The sequence below is a fragment of the Falco naumanni genome, chromosome 4 (assembly GCF_017639655.2).
Source record: "Falco naumanni isolate bFalNau1 chromosome 4, bFalNau1.pat, whole genome shotgun sequence".
Classification (NCBI taxonomy): Eukaryota; Metazoa; Chordata; class Aves; order Falconiformes; family Falconidae; genus Falco; species Falco naumanni.
The window spans coordinates 52,731,946-52,759,550 of record NC_054057.1 but is presented as its reverse complement, the minus strand read 5'-3'; the positions used below and the strand labels follow the sequence as shown (position 1 = coordinate 52,759,550).

At 35.6% G+C, this 27,605-nt stretch overlaps 1 protein-coding gene across 2 annotated transcripts in view; it reads left to right on the top strand.

Annotated features, from left to right (window-relative positions):
• UBE3C (ubiquitin protein ligase E3C) overlaps window positions 1–27,605 on the top strand; it is a 77,277-nt gene that overhangs the window by 31,853 nt on the left and 17,819 nt on the right. For both annotated transcript variants that reach the window (XM_040589227.1, XM_040589226.1), the window contains 6 exons: window positions 135–367; window positions 5,424–5,528; window positions 6,596–6,683; window positions 10,122–10,219; window positions 12,424–12,556; window positions 14,280–14,527. In XM_040589227.1, coding sequence (XP_040445161.1) covers window positions 135–367; window positions 5,424–5,528; window positions 6,596–6,683; window positions 10,122–10,219; window positions 12,424–12,556; window positions 14,280–14,527 — 905 coding nt within the window. The remainder of the gene's footprint in view (window positions 1–134; window positions 368–5,423; window positions 5,529–6,595; window positions 6,684–10,121; window positions 10,220–12,423; window positions 12,557–14,279; window positions 14,528–27,605) is intronic.

Genomic DNA, 27,605 nt, shown 5'->3' with positions numbered 1-27,605 from the left:
CTCTTTTTGGGGTAATGTTTCTTTCCTCTGCCTTTAGAGTTTGTGTGTGAATATTAAAGTTTCAATGAAATATGTTTATGTAGTAACAGAATTATTAAGAAAAGGTCATTTAAGGAAACTTGTATTTTATGTAGTTGTAGGTCAGAGACAATCATCAATGATGCCTTTTACGCTAGAAGAGCTTGTAATATTATCACGCTGCCTTCGAGATGCATGTTTAGGAATCATAAAGTTGGCTTACCCAGAAACAAAACCAGAGGTTCGTGAGGAATATATTGCAGCATTTAGAAGTGTTGGAGTAACCAAAAATACGGAAATGCAGCAATGTATACAGACAGAACAAAAAAGGTGGATTCAGTTATTCAAGGTAAATTGTGTCAATTTTCAGAACATATTTAAATAAAATTCTCAGCCTTCTGCTGAAGATAGATCGGGAAGTTTTTTTCTCTCCGAGTACACTTCTAACACAGTTGTTACAAGGAATGTGGATTTGGGAAGGTTGCTTTTTGGCATGTATGCTAAACTGAGTAATTCTGATAACTGCAACAATTTTTTTTTGTGCTTCTGGCAACATTTTAAGTTTAATTTCTTGCTTATTCTGTTTATCAAAAAGTTACTGTATAGACTATAGGCTTTAACTTGGATTCCCATTCAGCAGGGTACCTAAGCATGTCATTATAACTTTATTTAGGTGTGAAATTTTAACTGAATCATACCATTACTCAAGTACTTCTGTATTAGAGGCTTCACTAAATTCGTACCATGCCTTACTGGTTTTGCTAGTATTTTACTAAAATTTGTTGGTACTACTCCTTCTGGGTTTGCTGGAATACTCATGGAATAGTGAGTCCAGCTTAGCAAATGTAAACTTAATGCATGTTCTTTCTGGCTATCTACCAATGTATTTCTGCTAGTTTTATCCATGGTATCCTACCTAAGACATGAGTTAAGAGAAGCTGAAAATGTTGGCAGGAAAAAACCTAATATAACTGTTGCCGAGAAAAAAAGAGTGCTTGACTTGTCATGAAAATCCTGCAGCAAACACATCTAGTCAGCTAAAATTGCTCATTAAAGTGGGAGCAGAAGAAATGCATTTTCCAAATTGAATGCTAGATTTACAGTCTGTTTAATACTGGCGACCTCTCGCACACTAATGTTCAGATCGAGTCATCAGCTGTCCCTTCAGGTCTTTTATCACTGCTTTTGTCAAGCTATCTATTTAATTGAAAGAAGTTAATTGAATGAAAATGATCAACTAAGCTTGTATTAATATTGCTAATGGAACTTTCTTCTTGGCCATGTTTGGAGAAAGATGTCATGCTAGACTTTAGGAAAGGCCCATTAAGGCTTGCACTTAACCTGATGGGCTAATTAAGGAATGCTTATTCATTCTACAAGTCTAAGATAGCCTCTATCCAGCATATTCTGCCTGATTTTACAACACATTTCACTTATGAGCATAAGCATTAATAGCAGTGAGAGTAACTGATAATGTTTTGATTGCACTGAATACAGTCCTAATGCTCCACTGAATATGTAATTTGCATGATTGATCTAATATATGTTTGCACAATTTAATTTAATTACTTGTCTTTAAATTGCCAAATAAACTTTCGATTTAAAGGTCACAAGAGAAAACCCCAATATGTCTATTTTTCTAAGAATAACGGCATGCTAGGGGTGTTTTGAAGTACGCAGTTTATATCATGCCGTCTTCCATTTTGTCTCTTCAGTTTGTCACATACGTTTTTATAAGCTGCTTATATTTCAGGTGAATTTGATCATATTTTGCAGTCATTCAGAAAATCCTGAGTTACTTTGTCCCACTTTGGCAGTCGGGAATTAAACTTCTAGTGGAACTGTCTAAGCTCCCTGTACTTTTACTATTTTCAGGAGCCAGCGTTGCCTTCCATTAACTGAATTACAAATATAAATCTTGAGGATATCTCGAAGGCTCTGGTTCTATTAAAGAAAAATGTAGCTAATAACAAAGCTTCTCTTGTTTACTCCTTCAGAAACATATTGTTAAAAGTAAAAATTCAACACGGCTGAAGTTCGCCTTGTCGAGAAGACTACTGTACACAGCACTGAGTCTTTCCTGATGGCAGCTTCAAAATACCTTCTTGCCAGTAAGCAGGCAGGAATATCTTCTTCCAAATCATTAAACCAAAGCTGAAGTAGTCTGTCATAACTTTAAGTATAAAATACTTTCTTTTACATTGTGTCAAATATGAGAGATTTATCTTTGCTAAAGCTTTTGCAAGCTGCAGAGAAAGAGGCATGTTCCTTCCCTATTATCAGTGCTTTTAATTTCTCGTTTCTTTTTTTCTCTTAAATTGTCACACTAGTTCTGCATGTTTTCCATGCCACTGGTGTATAACGAAATACATTCCTGTGTATATATATATGTGTGTGTGTGTGTGTGCAAATACAGGCTTTGCTTCTGCAAGGTAATGGTAAATCTGAAAACAGTGAGTCTACTGACAACAATGTGCATATTTACTAACAGATTGGAGATCTTTGGTAAGATTTAGGTGTGAAAATGTCTTTATTCAGCAGAACCCCCCTTTTTTCTCGGTATAATATTGAATAATGTATTCAACTGTAACGGATTTAATAAAGGACTTAAGTTATGAGTACATGAAAATGGATTTTGTCAAATAAAATAATTATTTCACTATCTTGAGTCAGTCCTATGAAATTAAGTTGCTAATTTTGCTGAATTTTAGTTTTTGAATGTTACTTGAACTTGACACTTTATTGGAAAGAAATCTCCATTTTAATATTATTTATTGAAGTGGGTCTTTCCTTTCAATAAAATACATACTTATAAAAAGATTTATAAAGAAGTCCTGAATTTAGATTGCTAGTGTTCTCAGTACCCTTTCATTATGTAGAAGGGACTCCAATCTCACTGAACTTTATTCAGTTTCCTTTAAGGATTTTTTTAACTGCTTGTAAAATATTTTATTAGCGTGGTCTTCACAGGGATAATTTTTTCTGATTCTTTTTTTCCCCCCTTTATTTTTTAATCTTTCTCTTGTGTATAGTGGTAATGGGACCACAGAGCTTCAGTGAGGCACCTAACCCACACTGAATTTTATAAGGGCAAGGTGATGAAAATTCCTGTGTAATCAGACAGTTCCTTTAATAGCATTCTTTGTTCTGCCTTTATTCAAGACTTTACAAACTGGATGTAAAAGGTCTTTTGTGTAGTATCTAGAGATAGAATCCTTTAGAAGGCCCATTAAACTCTTTGTTGGTCTTGACACCTGCCCATTAAGATTGTCCTTTAGCAAGATTGCTTTGTGTATTGTTTTTTTCTAGTCATTTTTCAAGTGCTGTAATTCTGAGTTGCAAAACAGATGGTTGTTCATTGTAGCAGTGATAACATCTTTTTAGAGTAGTAATTTAATATTCTATTGATTCCACTTAATTATGTTTTATGTAGTGTTGGGATAAGTTGGTTCCACTTTGGAGAGAAGGCATGCAACAAAGTATGACAATTGTGCTTGAGGATGGAGTAATTGTTAGCCTGATATCTCTTCTACTTTTTCTTTTTTCTTTTCCTGGATTGGTGGAAACTGCCAAAAAAATTACTAAAATTGCAAAGCCACCCTGGTGACCATGATAACCACTTTTTTCAGCCTCCCAATTTTGTTATGAAGATGTGCATAAATAGTTATTTATTCAGTTTTCTCATTTTCTGACCGTATGGTTATAATAATGACAGAATTACAAAATTTCATCATTTGAATTGCCTGTGAATAAAAAATAATTAAGCGTAGTGGTTTAAGTTAGTGTGCTTGTGGTTGGGTGCAGTATGGGTGTACACATCATCATCCACTATGGTCCACCTAATAAGCTGGTATTTGTTAAACCACTTTTACTAGGTGGTTTTTAGGTAAATACTTACACCTTCTGTTGGAAAAAGGTTTACTAACTTAACACACCAAAGGGTTGTTACGGAATGCATTTTAGTTTGTAAATAAGGTTATGATAATAAAGTATATGTGTGCATATTAAATGAAAATTGCAACCAGCCACCCCACATGTGTATTTTTAGGTCTGTTGGTGCTTTTTGTGCTTCTTGTGGTGATCACTAGAAGAGTATTTGGTAACCATCCTTTCTGGGAAAATGGTCATCTTGTAATCTGCTTTCAGGCATGTTTGAGCTAGGCCTTTCTCAGAAGTGATTTTATTTTCTGAAACTGATGTGTTGGATCTTTTAACAATCTTATGGTAGGGTTTACTGTATACTATAAACAGCTGATTTAGTCACACTAGGATCTGTTTTAGTATAGACAAGAGCTTTGAGGGTACAGTTCATTTGATAAATTGCTAGCTGCTTCTGGATGAGGTGATCTTTTTTTCTCCAGCCAACTTTGAAAATGCTAATAAGATATTGACAAAAAAGGGAGCCTGTAGTATCTTTTCAGATGTAGACCTTTACCCTTAAAAATAGCAGCTTTTGTTTTTTACATGGATAATCACCTCCGTGTCTGGTGAGGTGGTATTATCAGCAGACACTTAGGATTCCTCTGAGGCACCTTTAGCTGGAAATGTTTTAGTTTGTTAATGCAGCAGCCAGAAGTAGTCAACCTTTTGCATACTTCAGAGATGGAACTTTTGCTGTTTTGTTTTGCTGCCAATTTAATGCTTCAGCCCTCTCCTTTACTTTCTGAAGTTGATATTGGCTTTTGAGAAGCACATCACACCATCTTCTGCTGGTTAGTTAGTTAAACTTATTGACTATGGGCAGAAATACCCGCTGTTTATTAGATATCCCTCAGATTTGACAGGTGTGGAGTGATACATGTGACCTTTGTCTTGAGACGGCAAGCAAAAATTCCATTCTTCTGTGGAGCATTTTCCTTGAAAAATGGTGCACAGAAATTTAATAAACTCCTTCCTTGTGGACAAAGATCGACAAATCAGCCAAGTTGTTTGGAATCTGTTTTAGAATAAGAGGCAGTAAGGAATAGCTATATCTGTTCACATGTTTAATTTCTGAAAACTTGTATAAGCAAAAAAGACCATTGTATAAATGACCTGGTTAGGTGTTACTTACTTTAAATAAGTAATTTAATGTTGGTGATGATTTGATTAGGCTTCCCTGAACTGGCATATAACTTTTTACGTGTGCAGGGTATTCCTAAGATTACTTAGTCCTAGGTAGTCCTGGTTTTTAGGTTTTTGAATAAGACTTTAATAAATCAATTTTTTTGATGGCTTAGAAGTGAACCAGAATTACTTATTCACATTCTAAGGTATTTAAGTATAAGAGCAAGTTTTTGTAAGTAAAAAATAAGAATTTCATACGTTACTGACAGATTTTTTTAAAAAAAGTTTTTGCTTGTGGATTATACAGTTTCATTCACAGTGCTAAATGTGTGTTGAATGTATGTGTTTCTGACACCTAGGTCATCACAAATTTAGTGAAAATGTTGAAATCTAGAGATACCAGGAGAAATTTCTGCCCGCCAAATCACTGGCTCTCGGAACAAGAAAATATTAAAGCAGATAAGGTAAGAGTAATACCCTTTTTCCACATAGCCTTACAGGTGCTGAAGTTTCAATAATAAAATGTTAGGTTCCTGATAGTATCAGTGGTGTTGATGTTGCACAGATTTAATGTGTTTTAAAACCTGGAGTAAAGCTGCTTTTTTCTAATGTAAAAGTCTTGCACTTGTTAAACTTATGGATTGGAACTGTGATTTAACATAAAAGTGGAACAATAGTGTAAGTCATCTGCATTTACAGAGAGGAGAACTGAAATTCTGGGAGCGTTTTGTTGCGTTTTATTTTCTAGTTACTTTAAGTACTTCTCATAATAAAAATGCTAAATAAAAGAATTGGTCTATAGTGAGGAAAAATGCCTCAGAATTATCTTCCAAAATTAAATTCAGCATCATTACCTTGCCTAGAAATTATTTTTTTTCCTGAGAGCTTTTGAAAAAAATGTCATTGTTTGAGCTTAGAGACTGTGTTTATGTGTGCAGAAGTAAACAGTAATATGAATGTGCAAGGACGTCCTTTGAATCACTGAAAACTTGGATCATAAGAAGCTCGTTACACCTCAGAATACCTTGCACTATTAGATGTCTTAACAGTTGGAGGTTTTGCGTGGAACAGTTGACGGTGAACTCTTCTGGTTTTGATGACTGCACGTTTGCTTGCCTTGTGTTCAAGATTTCCATTTCTCTGTGTGACAGTTCTTTATAATTCTTAGCAAATCGTGCCTACACACCTTAAAGGACTAGTAGTCTTAAACTGTGATGCTAACCTCATTCTCAGTACAAAGTGAACAGAATTTATTTGACATCTCAAAATTCAGACTCGGCTTTAGTATCTTAAATACTGGAACTTATTTGCATGGTATTTTTAAATGATACACAGACTTTATATTACATTGTTAACTTTGCAATGCAAATGCAAACTTTAAGGCACGAGTATAAGGAGGAGTGATTAGAAATTAAGATACTTAGGCATTCAGATGTATTGGATGTGACAGTTCTATCCATTTGTTGTGTAATAGTAAATTGTAATATGTAATTCAGTAATGTGTAACTGTAAAATACTGTTAATTTATTAGGTTACACAGCTGTATGTGCCATCTGCCCGGCATGTCTGGAGAGTCAGAAGAATGGGAAGAATAGGACCATTGCAGTCTACGTTGGATGGTAAGATGCTTCTATGCAATTTTTGCTTTACTATGTCAAAGTGACAGTTTGCCTTATACAAAGAAAAATCTATCTTTTATAGATCTCAGTTGAGCATTTTGTGTAAAAGTCTTAATGATAGCGAAAAGCAAGGCAGTCTTTCATAATTTTGTTTCTGATGCTTTAAAAATGTGTATTTGTATACATACACATTTGTGCATATGTCTTTAGAATATTTAATGTATAACAGCTTTCCCTAAGCTGTTTCTGGCATTGATGAGGGGAAACGATGAGGTGGACACGAGATGTGTTAAAAATAAATGAATTAATATGTATAAAAGGCAGTTGCATAAGGTACACGATAAAGTAGCAGATGATGTAAAGCACTAACATTTTGCTTTTACTGTATACTATAAGGAGACTTCTATATTATATGTTAAACTGTAACAAACAAGCTTTAGGTACCATGATAAGTATTAATTACTGTTTATAAATATTTTCTCTAATTAGATAAGGCAGAAACTTAACCCTTTGAATTACTCAAAATATCTGGACTGTATGGAACTTCCAAAGAAAGATGAGAGAATTGGACCAACTTAGCAATGAGGGTAAATTTACGCTAGTTTAGTTGTGCCAATATGCTTTCTCGCATAGACAGTCTGTTTCAGCTTTTCATACCTTTGTAGCTTCAGTATTCTAGAACTTTACCTTGCTATGCTCAGGTAAAATACTCATTAAATCACTCATACTTGTGAAGATTTAATAATGAATTAAAAATGGGGCCTTTAAGTAGGAAAATCATTCATCTGCGATGGTCCATACTCATTCAAGATGATGTAATCTGCTTGAGTATCTTAGCCAGATACAGTGGATCATTTAGAGAAGACCATAGCCTTTGAATACTGCCTCAGAGTTGTACAGAATTAAGGGCTTTGTCCAAGGTCAAAACCTATGGACTACTTATAATGATGTTTTTTACTGGAATAGCTATGATGGTCTAAGTTGACTTTGATTACCATATTAGTCTAGTTGCCAGATAACAACTAGCTTGTCCGGTGTAAGTACTTCTCAGAATTTTAAATTGAATATTTTTTCAGTTTAGCTTTTCTTTTTGGAAGTTGCATATTCTAAGTGATTGATAATATGAAATCTTTCAAATAGGTATTTTAGCAAAAATTGCTAGGCTTCAACAGCCCTGTATCCTGTATACCTTGCGGACTCTAGACCAGTAGTCCCTGTTTCTTCCATTGACCTCCATGGCTCTTGACAGCTGTACTGCCATGATGATCACTGTCAGACCTGTTGCGCATTTACTACTTCCAGATTCTCTTCCATGTGTATCGTCTTATTGTTCTTACATCGTCTTACTTAAAAGGGTCTTACTGTTCCTTGCCTCATACATAGAGCATCTTGAGCTCTTTCCCTTGTCTTTCTTCTCATAGTAGCCCCAGTTCCCTCTGTTTCATTAGTTGCCTTGGTCTGGGCAGTTGGTGGATAAAGGAATGTATGTGCTGCGGTTGGTGTGGAGCAGCTACATGCCCTCGGTTTGCTGGCTGGCTGCCAGACAAGCTGACACACTGAACAGAGCAGATAACAGAGCTCTCCTTGCTGTTTCTGTGATCAGGTCACTAAAGGAATTTCTCTTCTCTGTTGAGCTGAAAATTTTCACAAAACTTAGTATTTTTGAGCTCCTCTGTCAAAGCTAAAATTCAGCTGGGTAGCTCAAAAGGGTGTCTTGGGGGCAAAATGATGAGGCAAGATGTCACTATGTGTTCAAGTAGATGCTGTTATCATACAAAATCGGACTGAAAAAGATGCAGCCAACGTGAATGTGTGAAAATGAGCAGGTAACAGTGTGCACGACTTGTTTAATCCCTCTTGACTCCATATGGGTTAAAGCCAATTAACATAAAAGTACTGCTGAATCACATATGGTCATGTTTATTTGTGCTTTTTCATTTACTTAAATGGCAGACTCGTTAGTTCTAAATGCCCTCTGTATTGATGGCTCCATCCCATATTTCTCTTTAAAGAAAGAAGCTGTGATGGAGAAATGCAGATAAAATTGACTAATTGACTGGAATAATTGAACTGTCGAAGTCATGTAGTAGTTTACCTTTGCTGTACACGCACTTTTTCTTTAAAATGCTTTTAACTGTTAGCTTAATAGGCTGCATACATTGACTTTAATTAAAAATGTTTACTAAGTAAACTAAGGGTAATCACAGATAAGCATTTTATCAGAAATTCCAAAGGCTTGCAATGTTGAAACCTGCCCCAAATGAATATAAAGTTTTGGGTCACATCATGTGTAATTGGTGCTTAAAATATCCCTACTTAATGTGCTTTGAGGAGTGGGGGGAAAAAAAAAGTAAAATTGAAGTGATGTCTAGTTGCAGAAAGGCAGCAAAATACTAGTCACCACAGGTAGGAACCAAAGGAAGAACCTGTAACTGTCACGGTAAACTCTGGCTTTGTAATATGGCCTGTAGATAGTGACTGTGGATCCTTTTTTTTTTTTTTTTTTTTTTTGCTAAGGTAGTTATTAAACATGAAAAGAAAACAACTAAGGAATTGTGGGTTTTGTTTCCTCTGTAGACTGAAGCTAGGTGGACCTTTAGCCACAGCATTGAGTCAGTGAGCAGTATCTTTTTCTTTTTTTTTTCCCCTCTGCGTTCAATTATTTTGTCAGGTATGTGCTCGGCAACTGAGTTTCTTCCATGAGGTTGGAGCAGGGTTGTCACTTCTACTGCGCATCACCCAAAGTTGAGTTGTTCCCTAAGAACATTCTCTGTGGGTATGAGAAGGTTTAAAGGAGCTGCATGGTAGCTTGGGAACTGTATGTGACGAAGTGTATCTGTTGCTGTGGCTTCTTGAATTCTTTTTTAATCTTCTTTTCTCAGGCACATTATAAATACAATTACGGTGACCTTGCTGTTGAGAGAGAGAAGCCATTGAAATAAATGTTATCTTTCTGTTGGTTTCATTAGATTTGGTTTACTCCTTAGTTTTTATGCCTAAAATTATTTGATTGAAAGTAGATGTAGTTGCAGGCACAATTCCGTTAAACTATTTTGCTTGTTGAGATGGGAATATTGTTATTCCTGCGATGAAATTTCTAATTGCTTACAACTTCTTAATTGTCTTTTAGAATGAATTTTTTCTTAATTGAAAAATTAAAATGTCAATAATAAGAAAATAACTTTTTTCTTCTAAGATGAAAAATACAGGAGTACTTATTTTTATACATGTTTTGTTTTCAGTGTGTTTTCACTACTTGTATTTCAGTTTGCCTGTAGAAACCAACCTTTAAAGAATGGTATGGCTTTGTTTAGTGAGTAAATTATTTTAATGTATGTATTGTTATACAGAGTAAATTGAGTCACTTGATACAAAATAAACTGTTTAAAAAATAAATGTTCTTTGCAAAATTTTAAAAATTATTATTTTTATTTTAAGTGGGCTTGGAACCAGCACCTCTTTCTGTATCTGAAGAACGACAACTTGCAATTCTGACAGAGCTACCTTTTGTAGTTCCTTTTGAAGAAAGAGTAAAGGTACCTAATTTCCAATTTAATATGCAGTTGTTTTTTTAGTTTTTTATTTTCAGTAAGTGTAAAAAGACCTCTTAAGTAGAAACTGGATTGTTTCGCTACAGAAGGATACAGGCCATGCTGTTTTTCTTAAGTACTCATGTGGCGACTGAACATTTAATTACTTTTATCTTCTTTTATTAGCTGTATTTTATAATGCATTAAAATTAGAAGCATGTATTCCAAGTGGCATGAGGTATGTTTACAATCAACTGCAGTCCTGATTCAATGATTGATCTACATGATTGCACCCTCTTGTGGTAAACAGAGCACTAACTAGTTGTGCATCTAATAAACAGCTTGCAAGGTCAAGTCTGGAGACTTGTGCAGTGGGTGGATTTACAGAGAATGAGATGGTGGATATCCGTTTTGGAAGAGTAACACCTAGAGATTAAATTTCTGCATTCATAGCTGTGTAGCTGAACTTTGATAGAGTATATAGTTTAAAACTTGGAAAATTCTTGTATTTTCCAATACAAGAATTACCAGATACTGGATACTCTTACGAGCAGTTACTGCGTTCATTTTCATGGTAGACTCTTCATCCTCCTGACCCCAGAGGATGTTACCCTCTTTAGCCTTAAAGCACATTGGTGTACACCTTTCAATCTGTTATTTACCTGTGGAAGGTAAAGAAACTGATTTGTATCAGGTGTCCTGGTTCTCACTTACTTAACCCATACTTTTGACGGCTTGCCTATGATGATGTTACTTCTTATGGTGTGTACTTTAGTCAACATTGCTTACTTTTCCATGTGTTTGTCTGAATTAATTTTAAATACCTCAGTTATGTGTTAGGGTTCTTATTTTCAGGTCTAACGCATGCATGAACATTGGATTATGTAGGAGTCCAGACTCTATATCAAGAAGAAATTTGCTATGAGTTACACTTGTGTAGTAATTGTAATGAGCCGTATCTAGCTGTGTTTCAGGGAAGAGAATGGTGGTGAACATATTCTCATGCCCTGTACATAAAAATAAAGTGTCTGCGGCTGTGTGTCTTGATGTTGTAGAACTGTAGAAAAATACAGGTCAGAAGGGACCTCTGGAGGTACTCTAGTCCGCATACATCCTCATACAGGAATAAATTCAGAGTTGGATGAGGGTGTGCAAGGACTTGTCCAGATGAGTTTTAACTATCTCCAAAGATGACGATGGTTTCACAAACTCTTCATGTAACCTCTTCTGATACTTAATCACGCTCATTATGTTTTTTCTTTATGTCCGTTCAGCATTTCTCTTTCTACAGCTTATGACTATATTCTCTTATCTTCCTCCTGTGTACCTTGGAGAAGAACCCAGCTTTGCCTACACTGTTATCTTCCTGGTTGGAGAGCATCCTCTTCGCTAGCTGCAGTTGTCCATAGAAACAGTAGATTTGAGGCCTTACTTACAGTAGCTTTGTCTGCTGTAGTCAGATTTTCCTCTTTCGTGGCAAATTCGTTGTTTCTGAACATCCCTGAAGGCTCTTAACCTTCTAATTTAATAAGACAGTCTCTAGTATTGGGAGATTGCATCCCTTGGAAAATGTACTAGGCTGTTTACTGAATATGGAAAAGATGCAAGAGAGGATGTAGTAAACAGACACTCCCTGTGTTGAGAGTATATTAAACATTGTTACACTTTAGGCAACCTGCTTCCATGCTACATATTGGCATATCCACTTGGCTATGTGCTATTTTGCCCTGGATTATTTGCTCATTGCTCCTAACAGGAGAATCTTACCTAATTTCTTATTACTGGGAAAGTTCCTAAGCATTACAAAACCCAATAAAAAAGTATTTACTATTATTGAGGATAACCTCTGTATGTGTAACATACTCGTGGCTTTTTCCTTTTGTTTTTGAATACTTTGTATTTCAGAACTCTGAAAGTTAGGGAGCGAAGTCTGGAATCATTGTTACAATGTCTGTAGATGTGTCTCTTTGTGTAGAAAGAACTGAGGATGGTATCTTGGCATGAAAAAGTTTTTTGCATGTCTGTCCCCTCTCCTTCCCTCCCCTGGGATATGGCTCTGTATTATGTTTCTGCAGCTCAGTGGGAGAGAAGACAAATTGCGTGAAAGTGAGTGCCCAAAAGCAACTCAAAGGACAGTAATAGTAGTGAATGACCATCTGTTGATGAGTATTTAGATCTGACACGATTTCTCTTTTCACTTACTTTAACAGATTTTTCAAAGACTGATCTATGCTGATAAACAAGAAGTTCAAGGAGATGGGCCGTTTTTGGATGGAATTAATGTCACTATTAGAAGAAATTACATTTATGAAGATGCTTATGATAAACTTTCTCCTGAAAATGGTAGGTTTACAATTAATTTATCATCAGCTTGTTTATAACATTTAACCATTCTTAACATGTACTGACATATTTGCTTACTTGAGTAGGGTGTTAGAAGTGCATCAGCTGTGAGGTGTGAAAGCTCTTACAAAGTTAAATTTCCTGATTTTTACATAAAGTGATTCTTCTCCACGTTCTTTCTGATTATAGCAGTCTCATCCTCTTTGAACTAAGGAGGCATGTGTTAAACCTAATTTATGGGGCTTTTCTCCCCATTTATTTATTCAAATAACTTTACTTTGTATATTTATGTATGTAGTTCATTAGATATTTTCTGCTTTGGTAAATCAGTGTCAACAAATATATAGACAGCACAGAATTTGCTAGGTACAGTGTGACTGGTAAGGATAAAGCAGTGTACTTAGTAGTGGTAGTGTGTACTAGTATGTATTTTACCACATCGATTTAAATCATACCTTAGTGTGAAAGCAGCCTCTTTAGAAGTAAAATTCCAATACAGATAAAGGCTGCCAGACTAAAGTCCTTATTATATTGTATTTTTGCGTCTAAAAAGAATAATTGCCAAATACTTTGCCATGTGAATCTTGTCTGCTGTGCCATCTCAGCTTGTCCTGAAGAACTGCCTAGTTTAGAGAGGAAGAAGGGGTGGTGCTGATATTCTTGCTTAGTATAAAATTTCGCGAGATCATGTATTTTCTTAATTTCCTTTGCTCGGGCAGTATTAAATATACTGTTGTATTTATAAATAGGATTTTGTGTTTCAATACCTGAGTTTAAAACTAACTACCTAAAAGAGATACATTTAGACTTATTTTTTTTTTTAAAAAAAGTACAAATTATGGTACTAGTAGATGTACAGACATTTGCTAATGGGAGAGTATAAGTAAGACACTCGGTGGCTCAGTCGAAATTCTTTTGCTACCAGGTGCTAAAGATTCTTTCATGAATATCAGCTTCCCATAATGTGTGCATTTTTAGCGCATGGAAGCAGTAGAAAGTTTATTGTTACTGGTTTATTACTGGTTGCTTTGCCTGGACAAGTGTAGTCAGTGCAAGGGTTTGCATAAAAGCTGTGTATTTGGTTAGATCTTTGGAAGACTGCAGTGAATTGAGCAAAAAGGTCGTCCTTTTCTGTTAGGTGTACATAGTTCAGGGACCTAAATACTGCTTGCTTTCTCAAGGAGCAGCCTTCTATGGAACAAGCAGAACATCTTCCTTCAGAACATGTTCACCTTTACTACACCTTGCTCATTGGAATTACATGACATAGCAATAAGTCCAGAGTATCAAAAACATAAAGTTCAGTTTCAAATAATATTATTTAATGGTGTAGCTTAATATTCAGCTCCTCTAAGTGGCAGTGCTTATTGAAGGTTCCTTCAGACAGGAAAGTGTTGAACCTTGCAGTCACAATATTTTATATAAATAGAATTTTCAAATTATTCTTGGGCCTCTCTACAAGACTCTAGGATTTCCTTCTCCCTCCTAGTGTCTTTCCACTGCCGCCTTTTGATGCTCTTAGAGCAAGACCCTTTGTACAAAGTGAGTTTTTCACATACTGAATATTCCCAAATCCAAGCCAGTAATAGAATTTTGATTTTATGTACTAGTTCAATCTTTTAATATAAAGTTAGTGTAGATGTTTGTATAGTTACGTGTGTGTATCCAAACAAATTTCAAGCAGATAGTTATGTTTGAATTTGTCTGTCTCTTTTCTCTGCAGAACCTGACCTAAAAAAGCGCATTCGTGTTCACTTACTTAATGCACATGGTCTTGATGAAGCTGGTATTGATGGTGGTGGAATTTTCAGAGAATTTCTGAATGAACTACTTAAATCAGGATTTAACCCTAACCAGGGATTTTTTAAGACCACCAATGAGGGCCTTCTTTATCCTAACCCTGCTGCACAGATGCTTGTTGGAGACTCTTACGCCCGACATTACTACTTTCTTGGAAGAATGCTTGGAAAGGTAAAGACAGTATTGTATAATATAAAGCTACAGCAGTACTGAAATAGTTCGTAATATTTTTTTTTGTTTTTTACATGGGGGTAGATGGGGAAAAATAACTTTCAGATGTTGGATCTAAACATTATTTCTATATATCACCCAAGATTCTGGTTCCTTTTAGTAAGTTACATACTTGACAAGTACAGAGGATTTGAGATACTTTTGACTGCCAGTTGAGCAAAGCGTGCATGTGTCTGCTTCTGTGTGTGTTCTGTTGCTTAAAGTTAAGTTGATTGAACCCAATAGAACTACTGTACTTATGGTGATTTTTGACCTGGAGCTTTCTGAATTTGACTACACTTAAATTTCCATCATTTGGGCTATATGAAATTAATAATTTAAGGAATGAACAGTTTCTAGTTGTATGAGGTGTAAAATTCTTGCTAGCATTTAAAATTTGCCATATGCATTTACCATACTTAAGAGCCTTATGCAAATTAACTGTCACTTAATTCTGGTTGGGTTTTTTGTACATTTTGCATCTTTATTCAGTTTTAGTGCTTGGTATTTTGCTGTGAATGTTGAAAGACTAACTAAACATGAATGTTCAAAGACTAATTTGAGCTAGGTGGAAGATGAGGGAGGAGAGAAAAAAAAAGAGAGAAACCATTACAGATACTCATTACATTCAGTTTTTTATGGTCTGGTTCAGTCATGAGGCTACTTTTTTTTAAGCCCTCGAAATACTTTTTGTAAAGCTAATAATTATGAAACAAAGTTTGGAATACAAATTGCATTTCAGAAAAAAAAAAGTATTGATTACTCCTTAGCTATCTAAAACTGAAGGTATTTAAGATGTAAAAGTTCGCTTTAATTGCCTGAATTATTTTGGAGGCTAAAATCCTGCTTACTTGCAGTGAGATTTTTATGTAGAGTTGGATGTTCTTTTAGTGTAGCTGGAAGCAGTTTAAGAGGACGTTGTTGGCAAACTTGAGTTGTTGAAACGGAATGCTGTTCTTCAGAGTTGCCAGTCAACTGCTATAAACTGCCACTTTGTAGGCAAATTCTCTGCTAAGGCATCCTAGCTTTTACAATACGCAAAATTATTCAATAATGAAAATTTCAGTTTGGCCATTTCAATAAAATAATCTTTGAAGGATGTTCCCGCTTTTAGTGCGAGACTATTTACAATAGTTTGTAATTCTGACCTATGTTACATACCCAACTTTTCATTTCCTTTCTGCATCTGTAGATTTTTGGAGTAGGGAAACACATACTGCTGTGGTATCATAAGGAAGTTACTTCACTCTAAAAATGTTTTTTATCTAACATGGAATGGGGCAGGGCTTAATTGTCGAGGGGAAGTTTGAAACATTATTTTAAAGAAAAAAAGACTGTAATTTTGGATCCTTGTATTTCTTCTGTCAAAACAACACATTGCCTTCTGTAATTGGGTTTCAAATGTTAGCGTAAAGACAGAAGTTAAAAAATGTGTTTTTCCCATAAAGTGCTACAAGTATAGTTCTAGTTTTGTCTTTTTAAAAGCAGAGGTTCTATTATTTAACATTTGGAAAGCATAAATTGTTTTTGTATTCGCAGTATATTTACATAAGGTAAGAACTGACAGTGTTACTTATAATTATCTCTACCCAGGTGGACAGACACGTTTTTAGTAGTGTGTTTAGAGACTCGATGAATTAAACAGAAAGATAAGGCACGACCATACTATTCAAAACCTGCCAGTATTGCGATCTTGGTTAAGTTATTGAATACTCACTCACCCGTCTTCAAAAATGGTCCATTTTATGCTTTGCACAGGGTTATTTGAGAGCAATAGTGGATTATTAAAAGCCCCTTTGTAAACAAAATAGATCTAATGCAAAGGAAGCAATCAGGCATCCACAGCAATTTCTTATTTGTGGAAACCAGTATGTAAAGAGCGCTGCCACCAAAAACTCTTAATGTAAGAAGTTTCAATGTTATCAGAAAACAAATACATTAAAATATAATAATTTATAGAAATTCTCTGTCTCTTGGTAGCCATTTCATACTAATACCCAAATGCATTTTACTTTCAGTACCATAGATACACACCTAATTCATTTTTTCTTCTCATCAGGAAGTTTCTAACAGCTTGACATCTTCTGTGTTAATTATTCAGTTCAAAAGTAGAAAAGCCTAAAAACTTTAAAATTAACCTTAAAAACAGCCTATCTAAAAATTTAAATTCTTGTAACCCTACAAAAATTATTGACTACTTGGGGTGTATTTTTGTAGTAAAGTGAAGAAATTGACATTATATACTATACAAACTGCATGGCTGTCCATGCAGCTTTTACTGATCACTCGATGAGGAAAAGGCCTGGTAGAAATAATACCATGTGATCATGCACTTGCATATGTTGTCTGAAATAATTCTTTTTTTTTAAAAAAAGGCAAAAAAGCAGACATGAATTTGCTTAAACAACAGCAGCACTCAAACACTTCCAAAGTTTACATTTCTCAACTTTCAGTGACTTTACTTTGTAATGTAAATATTATTTTAACTTTGGTGCCTTTTAAGCGTTTCCCTTTCTCTTCCTTAAAAGTAAAAGCTCATCTTACTGTGCACACCTCTGGTAGCAGTCTTTCACCACTGGTGGGGTTTGAAACTTGAATTCAAATTCTTTTTTTTTTTTTTAATTAAAAAAAAATATTCAAAATTCAAAAATTCAGTTTTGCTCACTGGAAGGATAGCAGTGACTTTCTGAGGCCCAGGCTTTGCTTGAGAACTGTGGGTGCCCTGGGCTGTCAGGGACATTCAGACAGGTGTTCTAGCCCCAAATTCTTTGTTGTCCTCCCTGGAAAGTAAAGTCTTGTCCCATGTGGTGTCCCAGAAGTATGGATGTGACAGTAAAATTGGGCTGTGGGGAGGCACCTGATTTGGTTTAACTTCCTTTCCATGGGCAGAAGTTCTGGCAGCAGTAAAAAAATCCTTCCACATGCAGACTTCCCTGCTGCAGCTTTGTCAATGTAGTGGGCTTGGCTCAGCAGAACACAAAAATTGTCATTTTTGACAGGCTACCAAAACTAAAACTTCAAGTGACATAGCCAGAGAAGGGAAGTTTGGAAGCAACACTTGAGAATCTTAAATGAGGATTCTATCAGTGCTGATTCTTGAATGGTCTGCTGCAGACCTGGAAAGAGGGAAACACTGGTTAACCATTTCACCAGAAATAAGGATTAGTAGAACAGTGACAGATACAGAAGTAAAATCTGAACTTTACTATATTACTCAGACCTAAACTCAGTCTTGTATACCGTATTATCTTTCTCCATTTCCAGTTTACATTTGCATGTATTATATGATGTTAATGTGGCAGATGTTGTTGAAAGGGACATTCTTTGCATTTGGAATTATTTGACATCAAGTAGCTAATTCTTATGATAATTTACTTACATTCAAAGAAGTATCAGCATTAGTTTTAAGAATATGGCAGGAAGTCCATAGGAAGATTAGAATGATAATTGTAATGGTTTCCTCTTATTCCTTTTTGACATAAACTTGTCTAGTTCTTGTATGTATTATGTTTTGCAGTGATTATCTTTACACCTCCAACAAGGTGACTCTTTCTGACACTAAAGATTTTTGTCTAATACGCTCAGTATTTTTGGTTATACTGAATTCTACTGTCTCCATTTCTCTTCTCTTACTCCAGCATATTGAAGAGCTGTAGCGAGTCACGCATTCATGTTGCTGAAGCATATATGCACTATCTTTGAAATATAAAATTAATTCTCTTTTTCTAAAGAAATAGAATCTGCAGTCCTTGGAAGACACTGGAGTTTTCTGAAATGCTTTAGGTTTGTTTTGGAAAGACTTAGCTTTTGTCTTAAATGGGTGGGAAGGCAGTATGAAGGACAATTTTTTTGAGTCACTGTTGTTTTGAACTGAATCCTTCCTTTGTGGAGCCAAGTAAAGAATTTTGATGGAAGAAGCAGCAAGGACTGAGCAAAAATGATGTGTTTATTTTAAATGTTTAAATCCATTATTTTGATGATGGATAGGTGAGACAATCTAGGATTAGTCTTTGATCATTAATATTTAATGTTACATAGAATTCAGTAATTTGCATGGCCTGGTGGATATTATGTTGATGAAGGTTTATGTCATATGACTTCTTATAGGTTACTGTACTGATTTGAGATATAACAGACCATTCTGTGCACCTATCTAAATGTTTTTAGATGTATAATTTAAAAAAGTTATAAAACGTGTATTTTTGTAAAACTGAACATTAGAAAGGTAATAGTAGATCACATACCAATTTAATTACCATAGCAGTAAATGTGAGGCCATTAATTACTGATTTGATTAGTTTTCTGTATCTTAAGAGTGTGTGACTTGTGGTTACTGTTTGTAACTTTGAATAGAGCTCTGATAGGTCATTTATTGTGTGACACATTATTCCTGGCTGGAAGGTACAATTCTTAGATTAGCAGTGTCTACAGTAAAAACCTAAAGTAGTTCTTAATCATCTTCGGGCCTTATCTAAAATAGATCGAATCAACGGGAGTCTTTTCACAGCAAGATCTGGATCAGATCCTAAACTCTGAAATCATTTTTAAGCTGCACATATGGAGTTAAAACCTTCAAGCAAGTGTTTCCTGTAACATATTTGTGTGCCCTTTTTGTGCCAAAAGCTTGTAGAGAGAAACAAAGCAAGAAAACTCTATAATGAGAAGAACTGGATTTTGTATGCTTGAATATTTGATAGGGTGGTGCAGCAAGCATTGTACTGCTACTCTTCCTTTGTTTCTCTGACTGTTGAAGGGTTTGCTGTGGTTTTTTTTTTCTCCTGATTTTTAGGCAGCCCTTTCCCTTTGCTTACTGTCCATTTAATTAAGATCCACTTTGACTTGGCTTAAATCAGTACACTTGATTGATTTGTGCTGCAGCCACCATTGATACCTAGAAAGGTAGGTATGGAATTATGATACTGGTACAAAGAGGAGGTAATTTGTGTGAACTTTTTGGTTTATTAATTTCAGTTACCCTCCATGTGATTTTGTAGACTCAGCATTTTGCTTAAAAGCAAGTTAGCTGACTATCATTTGTATCGGAAAATCCTGAATCATCTGAAATGGAATCAAAACAGAAATTTACCATGTAAAGTGGCATGCTCTTTTAATTATAGTTACAGTGCAGAAGCACAATCGTAAGAGAGCAAAATTGATACCTTATGGAAGTTATTTCGTGATTTATGAATGTAGATGTAAACTAATCTGAATCTGTTTTCTGACACAGTTACTCAGCTTGACAATTCCTTTGTGTACTGGTTCATTTAACATAACCAATTATCGTTTGATTACAAATAGCTACGTTAGTACTAACCTTGTAAATATATGTCTAGCACTAAAAGACTACTGAAATGTGGTATTCTAACTCTAAATCTTTAGGAAGGAAAAGTGTGTATTGATGGATTGTGATATTTATTGGGTCATAATGTATTTAAATTTTCTTTAATGCATATGTTAGTGATTGTTTACTGTGATAAAGTGCATAGAGGTCTCTGCAAGGAGTTCTGCATGGAAAGAATTACCTCATGTCAGTGGTCAGTCCTCAATTAAAAGTTCCATTAGCAGATGATTCCTGCTTCTGGTTTGTGTACTGATTGCATTTTATTGCCTCTAAATCAGGTTCCTAGACAGGGAATAAATAAACAGTTAGAGTGTGTGGTAATGGTATCCTTATCTTTTTTCACAGTTGGGAACACCTACGTCTATTTCAATCAATTAGGTTTGGAATACTTACTGAAATTCCTTATTCTATTTGAACTGTTTTCAAAAATGACTGGTTTTACTGCTATTAAAATAGAGATTTATCTTAGAAGCATATCCAGAGGTTAGTTATATAGTAGTAAATGTTTCAGTTTTTCAGAAGACTAAAACCTGAATAAGGAGGAGATGTCTTCCTTTTATCTTCAGTTCTTAATAAATTATGCTTAAATTTGAGACAAGAAAAAAATATATTAAGCCTTTACTGGAACTTCAGTAGTGAATGATAACTATCAGTTATCCAGCGCATCCACAAGTACCTCTAGTCTTTCCTTCTCCCATCCCTCAACCCCCCCAAATGACATTGATTGCAATTTATATCGTATGTGTGATATAAGTTACAGAGAGAACTGTTCCTATTGGAACGGAAAGAAAGTACTAAGCTGATGAAATGGTGGTTTTCTGCAAGTACTAACATTTCTGAAGTACCCTATTTTGGTAATAAGAACTCTTGTAATAAAATTAAATGCCCTGTATTCTTAGAATAAAAATACTAGCATGACTTCCCATTTTAAAACTAAAAATTAACTCAAGGTCATTATACTTGATATGCTCCCATGGAGTCTTTGGAAATGGATTCCCACATTTTTATGGTAATGAGTCAGTCGAGGGTTTCTTTGGTGCTTATCACACACTCGCAATCCATTTTCAGGTATTGTAGCAAATCTGACAGGCAGGCCCTTTGCATCTGAGTCTTCCTACCCCAGTTCTCTGGAACTTCTGTGAACTTGTACTTACTGATCTGCAAATTACCAGTGAGTGGGAAATCAGAAGTAAAGCCAATCTACAAAAGGCTCTATTTTTTCTGAAAAAAAAAAAAAAAAAAAAAGTATTTTTACATCTGAGGTTGTAGCACTGCTGCAAGAGTGTTAATAAAGCACTCTCAGAAGTCTAATTACTGGCATCTAGTTGTGGAATTTTGGCCTCCTGCTCTTTCAAAAGGCATCTAGTATTTGAACAGAAAATGCACTATGAATTTTTGCAGCCGTATAGGGAAGATAATGTACCAGATTTTCCATTACTATGGTGATATAATGCATCCAGATGTCTCTGCTATTGTCAAGCTCAGAAAACTGAGAAACAGTGACTTAAAGCTGCCAGGTAGACATGTTGCATTGTGACACAACACCTGATAGAATTAATTTTGTCATATTGGCGTTAGGAACGGTATAAATTTGTTTTTGCTCACTTTAAAGCACATTATTAAGTATATCTGTAAGAAATTTTTAGCTTTAAAATTACTAAATGCTAGCTTTAAAAATGCTTCAGATATAGGAATGAATACATGTTAACTTTAATGTAGCTTATATTTTTTAGTTTTATCTTTTTCATTAGGGTAGAAAAGGCTTTTCTGGCCCCAAAGGCTTTGTAAGTGTGATATTTCTTGAATATAAATAATAAGGTAGAAGGAAGTTCTAATGGTTTTGCTATTTTTCTATCATTTTTATTAATGGTTCTGTACAGCTTTGAAGATCTATTGCACTCTGTAAGTGCTAAGTATTATTTAATAGTAACTGTTTAAAATGACTGAAATAGAAAGGGTTATGGTCTTGGGGCCTGATTAGGGAAATACCTGAATTTAAGCTCAGTCATTTACTGCCTCAGCCCATAAGCCTTAAGTGTGTCTCTCTAGGGGTATGACTTTAGCATTGTTTAGGTTTTAAAATACAGTTCTGGGTTGTGAAGGACTAATGGAAAGTAGGAACAATGACTGATTAATTACTTCACTAAAAATCTTTCTTAAGTAGAAATAATGGAATTAATTGTAGACCTGAAAGTATAAGTAAAGGCACTAAAGCTGCCTTACAGTCAGGAAGGTTTAGTTGGTTCATCTGTGAATTTGTTTATGCAATTTGAACCTTATTCAGCATGTTGCAATGCTCATGTAACCTCTACTGTATACGGCTAATTTGTCTGAAATAACTAGCTTAGATTTTGTCCAGTTTTAAAACATGGCACAAAGTAGTTTCTTTCTGAAGAGTGTTGCCTAAATCTTGGAGTGTTATACCTTAACAATACCTCATGTGACCACATAGTGCTTAAATAATACTGTGATAGTTATCATATATAGTCCCAGGCAGATGTTATTCCCATTGTGTTGAAAACAAGGAAAAAGTCCTTCTTGCCCAGAGAACTGCATCATTTTTCTTCCTTTCTTACTATGCGCTGTATACAAGTGTCCTTCCAGCTGAGATCATGCTTCTATGATACATTAAAGCTACTAATTGCATGCCTATATTCTTAAAGTTGCTTGCCTTAAAGAATCATTCCTTGTTTCCACACATCACAGGTGCTTAATGAATGCATTCAGGATATTCATAAGTATCTGAACATATTTGTCACTTTAGATGACCAAGTTGTGATCTATATACTGATTTCTTTTGTAGCTACGCTGTTGTAATCAATTATAGTTGAACTATACTGTAATCACAACGAGCTAATATTTAAAAGAGGAACAATAGGCTTCAGTCTGTGCGCTTTGTGTGTGAAGTCAAAACCTATTAACCACAGCAGGCTTTCAGTTACTCTGCTTTTTTTAACTTTCTGGTGTGTTCTACAGGCATTCACACACAGAGGGAGGGAGGTGTATGAAGTTACTTTTACTGAATACTACTTCTTTCGCAGTGAAATAATTGCTTGGCCTTTTAACCAGAAAAAACTTCTTTTAACCCATAGATGTTAAATAACAAAAATTAAAAAGCTAGCAAGGCTTCTTGGATAATGGGAAAACGCTGGGGTGAAGAATACCGAAAGTAATTTGTTATCAAAAACCAGACTTCTTTGTTTGTTCTGTTTTGTTTAGTTGTTTCAGAAGCTTTTAAGTTATTTTAATGGTTATCTAGATATGTCATCACTGCCTAAAAAGCATCCCTTACCTACATGAGTTTGAAATAGGACTGGGAAGTCCAGATTGGCCCTTTTAGCAGGCATAACCTTTTAGCTTCTGGGAATGTGTCATCCTATGAGCATTACAGTGCGTGTGTGATTGCCCTTGATGTAGACATCCCTGTCTCTGCTTCAGACTAGCCTCTCGCCCACAACTTGCATATGCAAATTGCACTTCCATGGAAGTGGAATGCTAATAAATGCCCAGCCTTTAGAGGAGGCAGAGGTATATAGGCTCTGTTAAGGTGTTTGATTCCCCTTCCCCTCATCAAAAGGTTAAAACCTAGGAAGTCAAATGTCATATTTGACCACTAATTGCTCCTTTTGTGACTCCCTATCTGGATTTTTTGCTTTATGTAAGTTGCTTGCAGTTTATGGGACTGCAGGATAGACACAATGAAGTCAAGTAAGGGGCTTGGTAGATAAAAAAGTGGGGAATGTGAGCTCCCAGAATTCATTATAGAATGGCATTAGTCCCATCAGTGACGATTGTAAGAGTTAAAGGAAACTTGCCAAAGGGTGAGAGTACTTGAAGTTTGAGAAGAGTTTAGTATTAAAATGTATATTGGTTAAACTTGCTGGCTTTGAGTTCTTGAAGCAATGTATGAACAAGAGCTTACAGTCAAACGGAATTCACCTCCCTCCGAGAGCAAGCCACAAGCCAGTTTCTTTGTCAGCATTGTTGCCTGTTGGCTACTGGAGGAGAAAAAGAGGACTGCTTCTGTGGGGAGGGTGTGATTGTATTAAAAAGTAAATATATAAGTATATTCTAATGCTGCAGCTTCATATTGCAGCTGATTAACCTGACAGCTGGTTCCCTCTGTTAGAGGTGGGCACCAGTCCCTTGCCTGTCACTGAGGCTGGGCTCCTGCCTCCTTTATGTTGATATTGCAGAAGGCCTGTTCAGAGAGTTCAGTATTTCATCTCAAGTAATTTATAGCTCCCCAAGACAGTTCAGTAAGAAAAAAGAGGAAAGGAGTTATCTCCCTTGTTGGCCATTAGATTAGCTGCAGTAAGAAAAATACTGTCAGGGTGGACTTCCATGGGCAACTGGCTGCTCTAAGGTTGTGCTCCCATTGAAGCAAACGGTCTTGTTCTTCCTACCTGGTTTCAGCCGTAGCAGTGAGCTGGATCGGATTCTGATTTGAAAGAAATCTCAACTTCAAACAGTGTCTATGCTGTGGTTTAACTCCAGCTGGTAATTAAGTACCACGCAGCCACTCGCTCACTCCCCCCTCACCCCGAGGGATGGGGAGGAGAATTGGAGAGGAATGTAAAACTTGAGGGTTGAGATAAGAACAATGTAATAATTGATATAGAATAAAAATAAAGGAACAATAATAACAATGATGACAGTAACGGTTATAATGAAAAGTGGAAGGGAAAGAATAAAATCCAGAGGGAAAGGAAGAAAGGAACACGTAGTGCACGGGGCAGCTGCTCACCACCCACCCACCGATGCCCGGCCAGTCCCTGAGCAATGACCTGCTCCCCCGGCCAACCCCCAGGTATACACACCCAGCATGGCGTCCCATGGTGTGGAACACCTCTTTGGCTAGTTTGGGTCAGCAGACCTGGCTGTGTCCCCCCCCAGCTCCTTGTGCCCCTCCAGCCTTTTCCCTAGCAAGGCCTGAAGAACTGAAAAGTCTCACATCAAAGCCAGAGCACAGCACTGTACCAGCTCCTAAGAAAATTAACTCCATCCCAGCTGAAGCCAGGACAGTCCACCAACACCCCCCCCCCCCCCCCCCCCCAAACCTAAAACCCAACATCACAAACAAAGCACAGCACAAATAATCTGCAACTTTTGAACTTTATTCAGCATGTCATAATGCTCATGTAACCTCTATACTATACAATTGCTCTACCTGCAAACAAACCCAGTTGATTCAGAAAGCTGGTTTATTTCATTTCTGTGGCAGGAATGGGTGGAATCACACCTTTTGGCAGAGACAGGTAGTTTGATCAGTTCATGCTGACAGAGAAGCAGGGAAGTTAGAGGGGAAACTGAAGAATACAGTTTCAGTTTGTTTGGTCATGTTCAGATGTACACAGCATTTCTCAGCATCTTTGTGTGGTGCTGGAGCTGTAATGCTATAATTTACCTCTTTGAAACAAAACCAATTTTATTTACCAGAGTGTTAGTGCATTTTTTATTAAACTTTATTAGGATAGCTTGACTTTCAGACTAATTAAAACATTACTGTTTGTCTTGTTTCCAAAAAGACTTTTTTTTTTTAATACTGCAATTACTTGGCTAAGAGAAGGAGTAATTAAAGTTATCCTCAAGTTGCACAATTTATTTTATTTAAAAATGCTTTATATAGTTTTTAGATGAAATTATAAATGTTCACTTTGGAACTACCTGAAGATTAATAGTGATGCATTTGAAATGCATTATTTTTTTATTGATTCTTAATGTAGTAAATTACTGAAGTTATTTGGCAGCAAACAGAAGTAGCCAGTGATGTTGTTCACATTTATTTTCCTGATAGCGCCACAATTTGCATTAATTGCATTGCAGCTGCACTCACTTATATTAAAAAGCTTCTACTATAATTAATCCTTTTTATTTCAAATCATTTTGGCACAATTTCTAGCAATAAACACTCATAAAAGACAGACACTTGAAAAATAACATACAAGTTTCTTCAATATACCTATTGCTGTTTTTTCCTGACAAGGAATTATTGATAGGCTTCTAGGATTAAGTGTTGCAAGTGGCTAAGACTTAAGACCAGTTTGAAAAATGCTAAGTGGATTATTTTGCATAAAAAATAGACAGGTTTTGAATTTGTGTAATTAACCTGTGTTTAGAAAATACCTTGATTTATGTCTACATTTGTATTTCAGTTGCATACATTATGGAAATTTAATTTATAATCCATTTAGCTGATGTGATCATAGTTTTTAGTGCTATCATTTATTAGTCCTTGTATATTAAATGCTCTAAAGGCTTAAACCTGCCTTGTGTAAAAAATTACACCTCTACATTTACATTTTATGAGTCATAGATGGAATTCTATTTTAAATTCGGGTAGCTTTGATATATTTAAGGAATTACAATAGCTTTATTGTTACTAATGCAGGAACAGCAAACAGTGACCTTATACATTGCAAATTAATGATTTATCCCTCTAGTTTGCTTTTAAAGTCAACTATACAAATGAGGATTTCGACTTCTACACCTTGAATAAATCATATAGCTCTAAATATAATGCACCCTCTGGCTTTGAACTCGTTATTCTCAATTCTTTCTGCAAGGTCTAACTCACCTCATAGAAATGTTCTTTCAAAGGTTTAAGGAATTGTGTATATTTTTCTTAACGTTTTTGTTGGAATATCATTGAGTGATTACAGCTACATTTATTCTTCTTTTTTCCTTTTTTTTTGCTCATTGTACTTCCTTTTCTAAGCTTGCAGCAGATTCTGGAGGAATTAAGGAATGACAAAACACTGCTCTTGAAGACTAAAAAGAGAACAAACAATGATGTTACGTTGATGATGCCTTTTCTGATCAGCTTGGCAGGGATATTAATGATACTGTAAAGATTTGGTTGTCATTGTTAAAGATGCTGATGTGGCAAACAAACTAGACAATGGAAAGGCTAGGCACAGCCAGCATGTTTCAGGAATGGCAGTGGTCTCTTATTTTTCCTTTATTTATGTAGGCTTTCTCTAAATAATACCATGCTTTCTCTTTCTAGTGCTGAAGTCTCAATCTCACCTTGTTTTGAGAGCTCCATATGTACTTTTTTCTTCCCATGAACAAGAAGCTGTTACTTATTGTATGAAAAATATGCAGAGTTGCTATGCTTTACATTGCAATGTGGTCATACAGTAGATCAACTGAGAGTGGTATTGCTGGAGTTCTGTGCATTTTTGAAAATTGTTGAGGAAGCTCTCAGTTTGCAGTAAAAGTATATTTTTCGTGAGTGCTGCATATTCAGGTCAGGCTCACTTTTGGTTCAGCAATTTTTTGACAGGTGTAACAGTGTCAGGCATAGGAAGGATCGGATGTACGGTACTGTCATGACTGGTAAGCTCCTGGTGGGGAAATTAGGATGGTTTGACGATGCCATTAAGCAATAGAATTCACCAAAAAGATACAGCCATGAATCTGTATAACATGCAAGAAAAATAGTTTATTTGGATTAGTTTTAACTGTACTGGTTTTACATAGTTATTTTAAAGGGGCTGACTATTTTACATGTAGCAATTGTTAAGAATGAGAGGATACTGCTTGTGAAATGCTAATGAAGGTAGAGATGCTAACTTTATATGGAAGATATTCTTGATGCAGTTGTGTTGTCCTTCAGCAAACTTTGCTTTTCTTGCCAGTCTATGCAATTAATACACTTCCTGTTTGTTATCATACTTTAGGCAAGAAGATTAA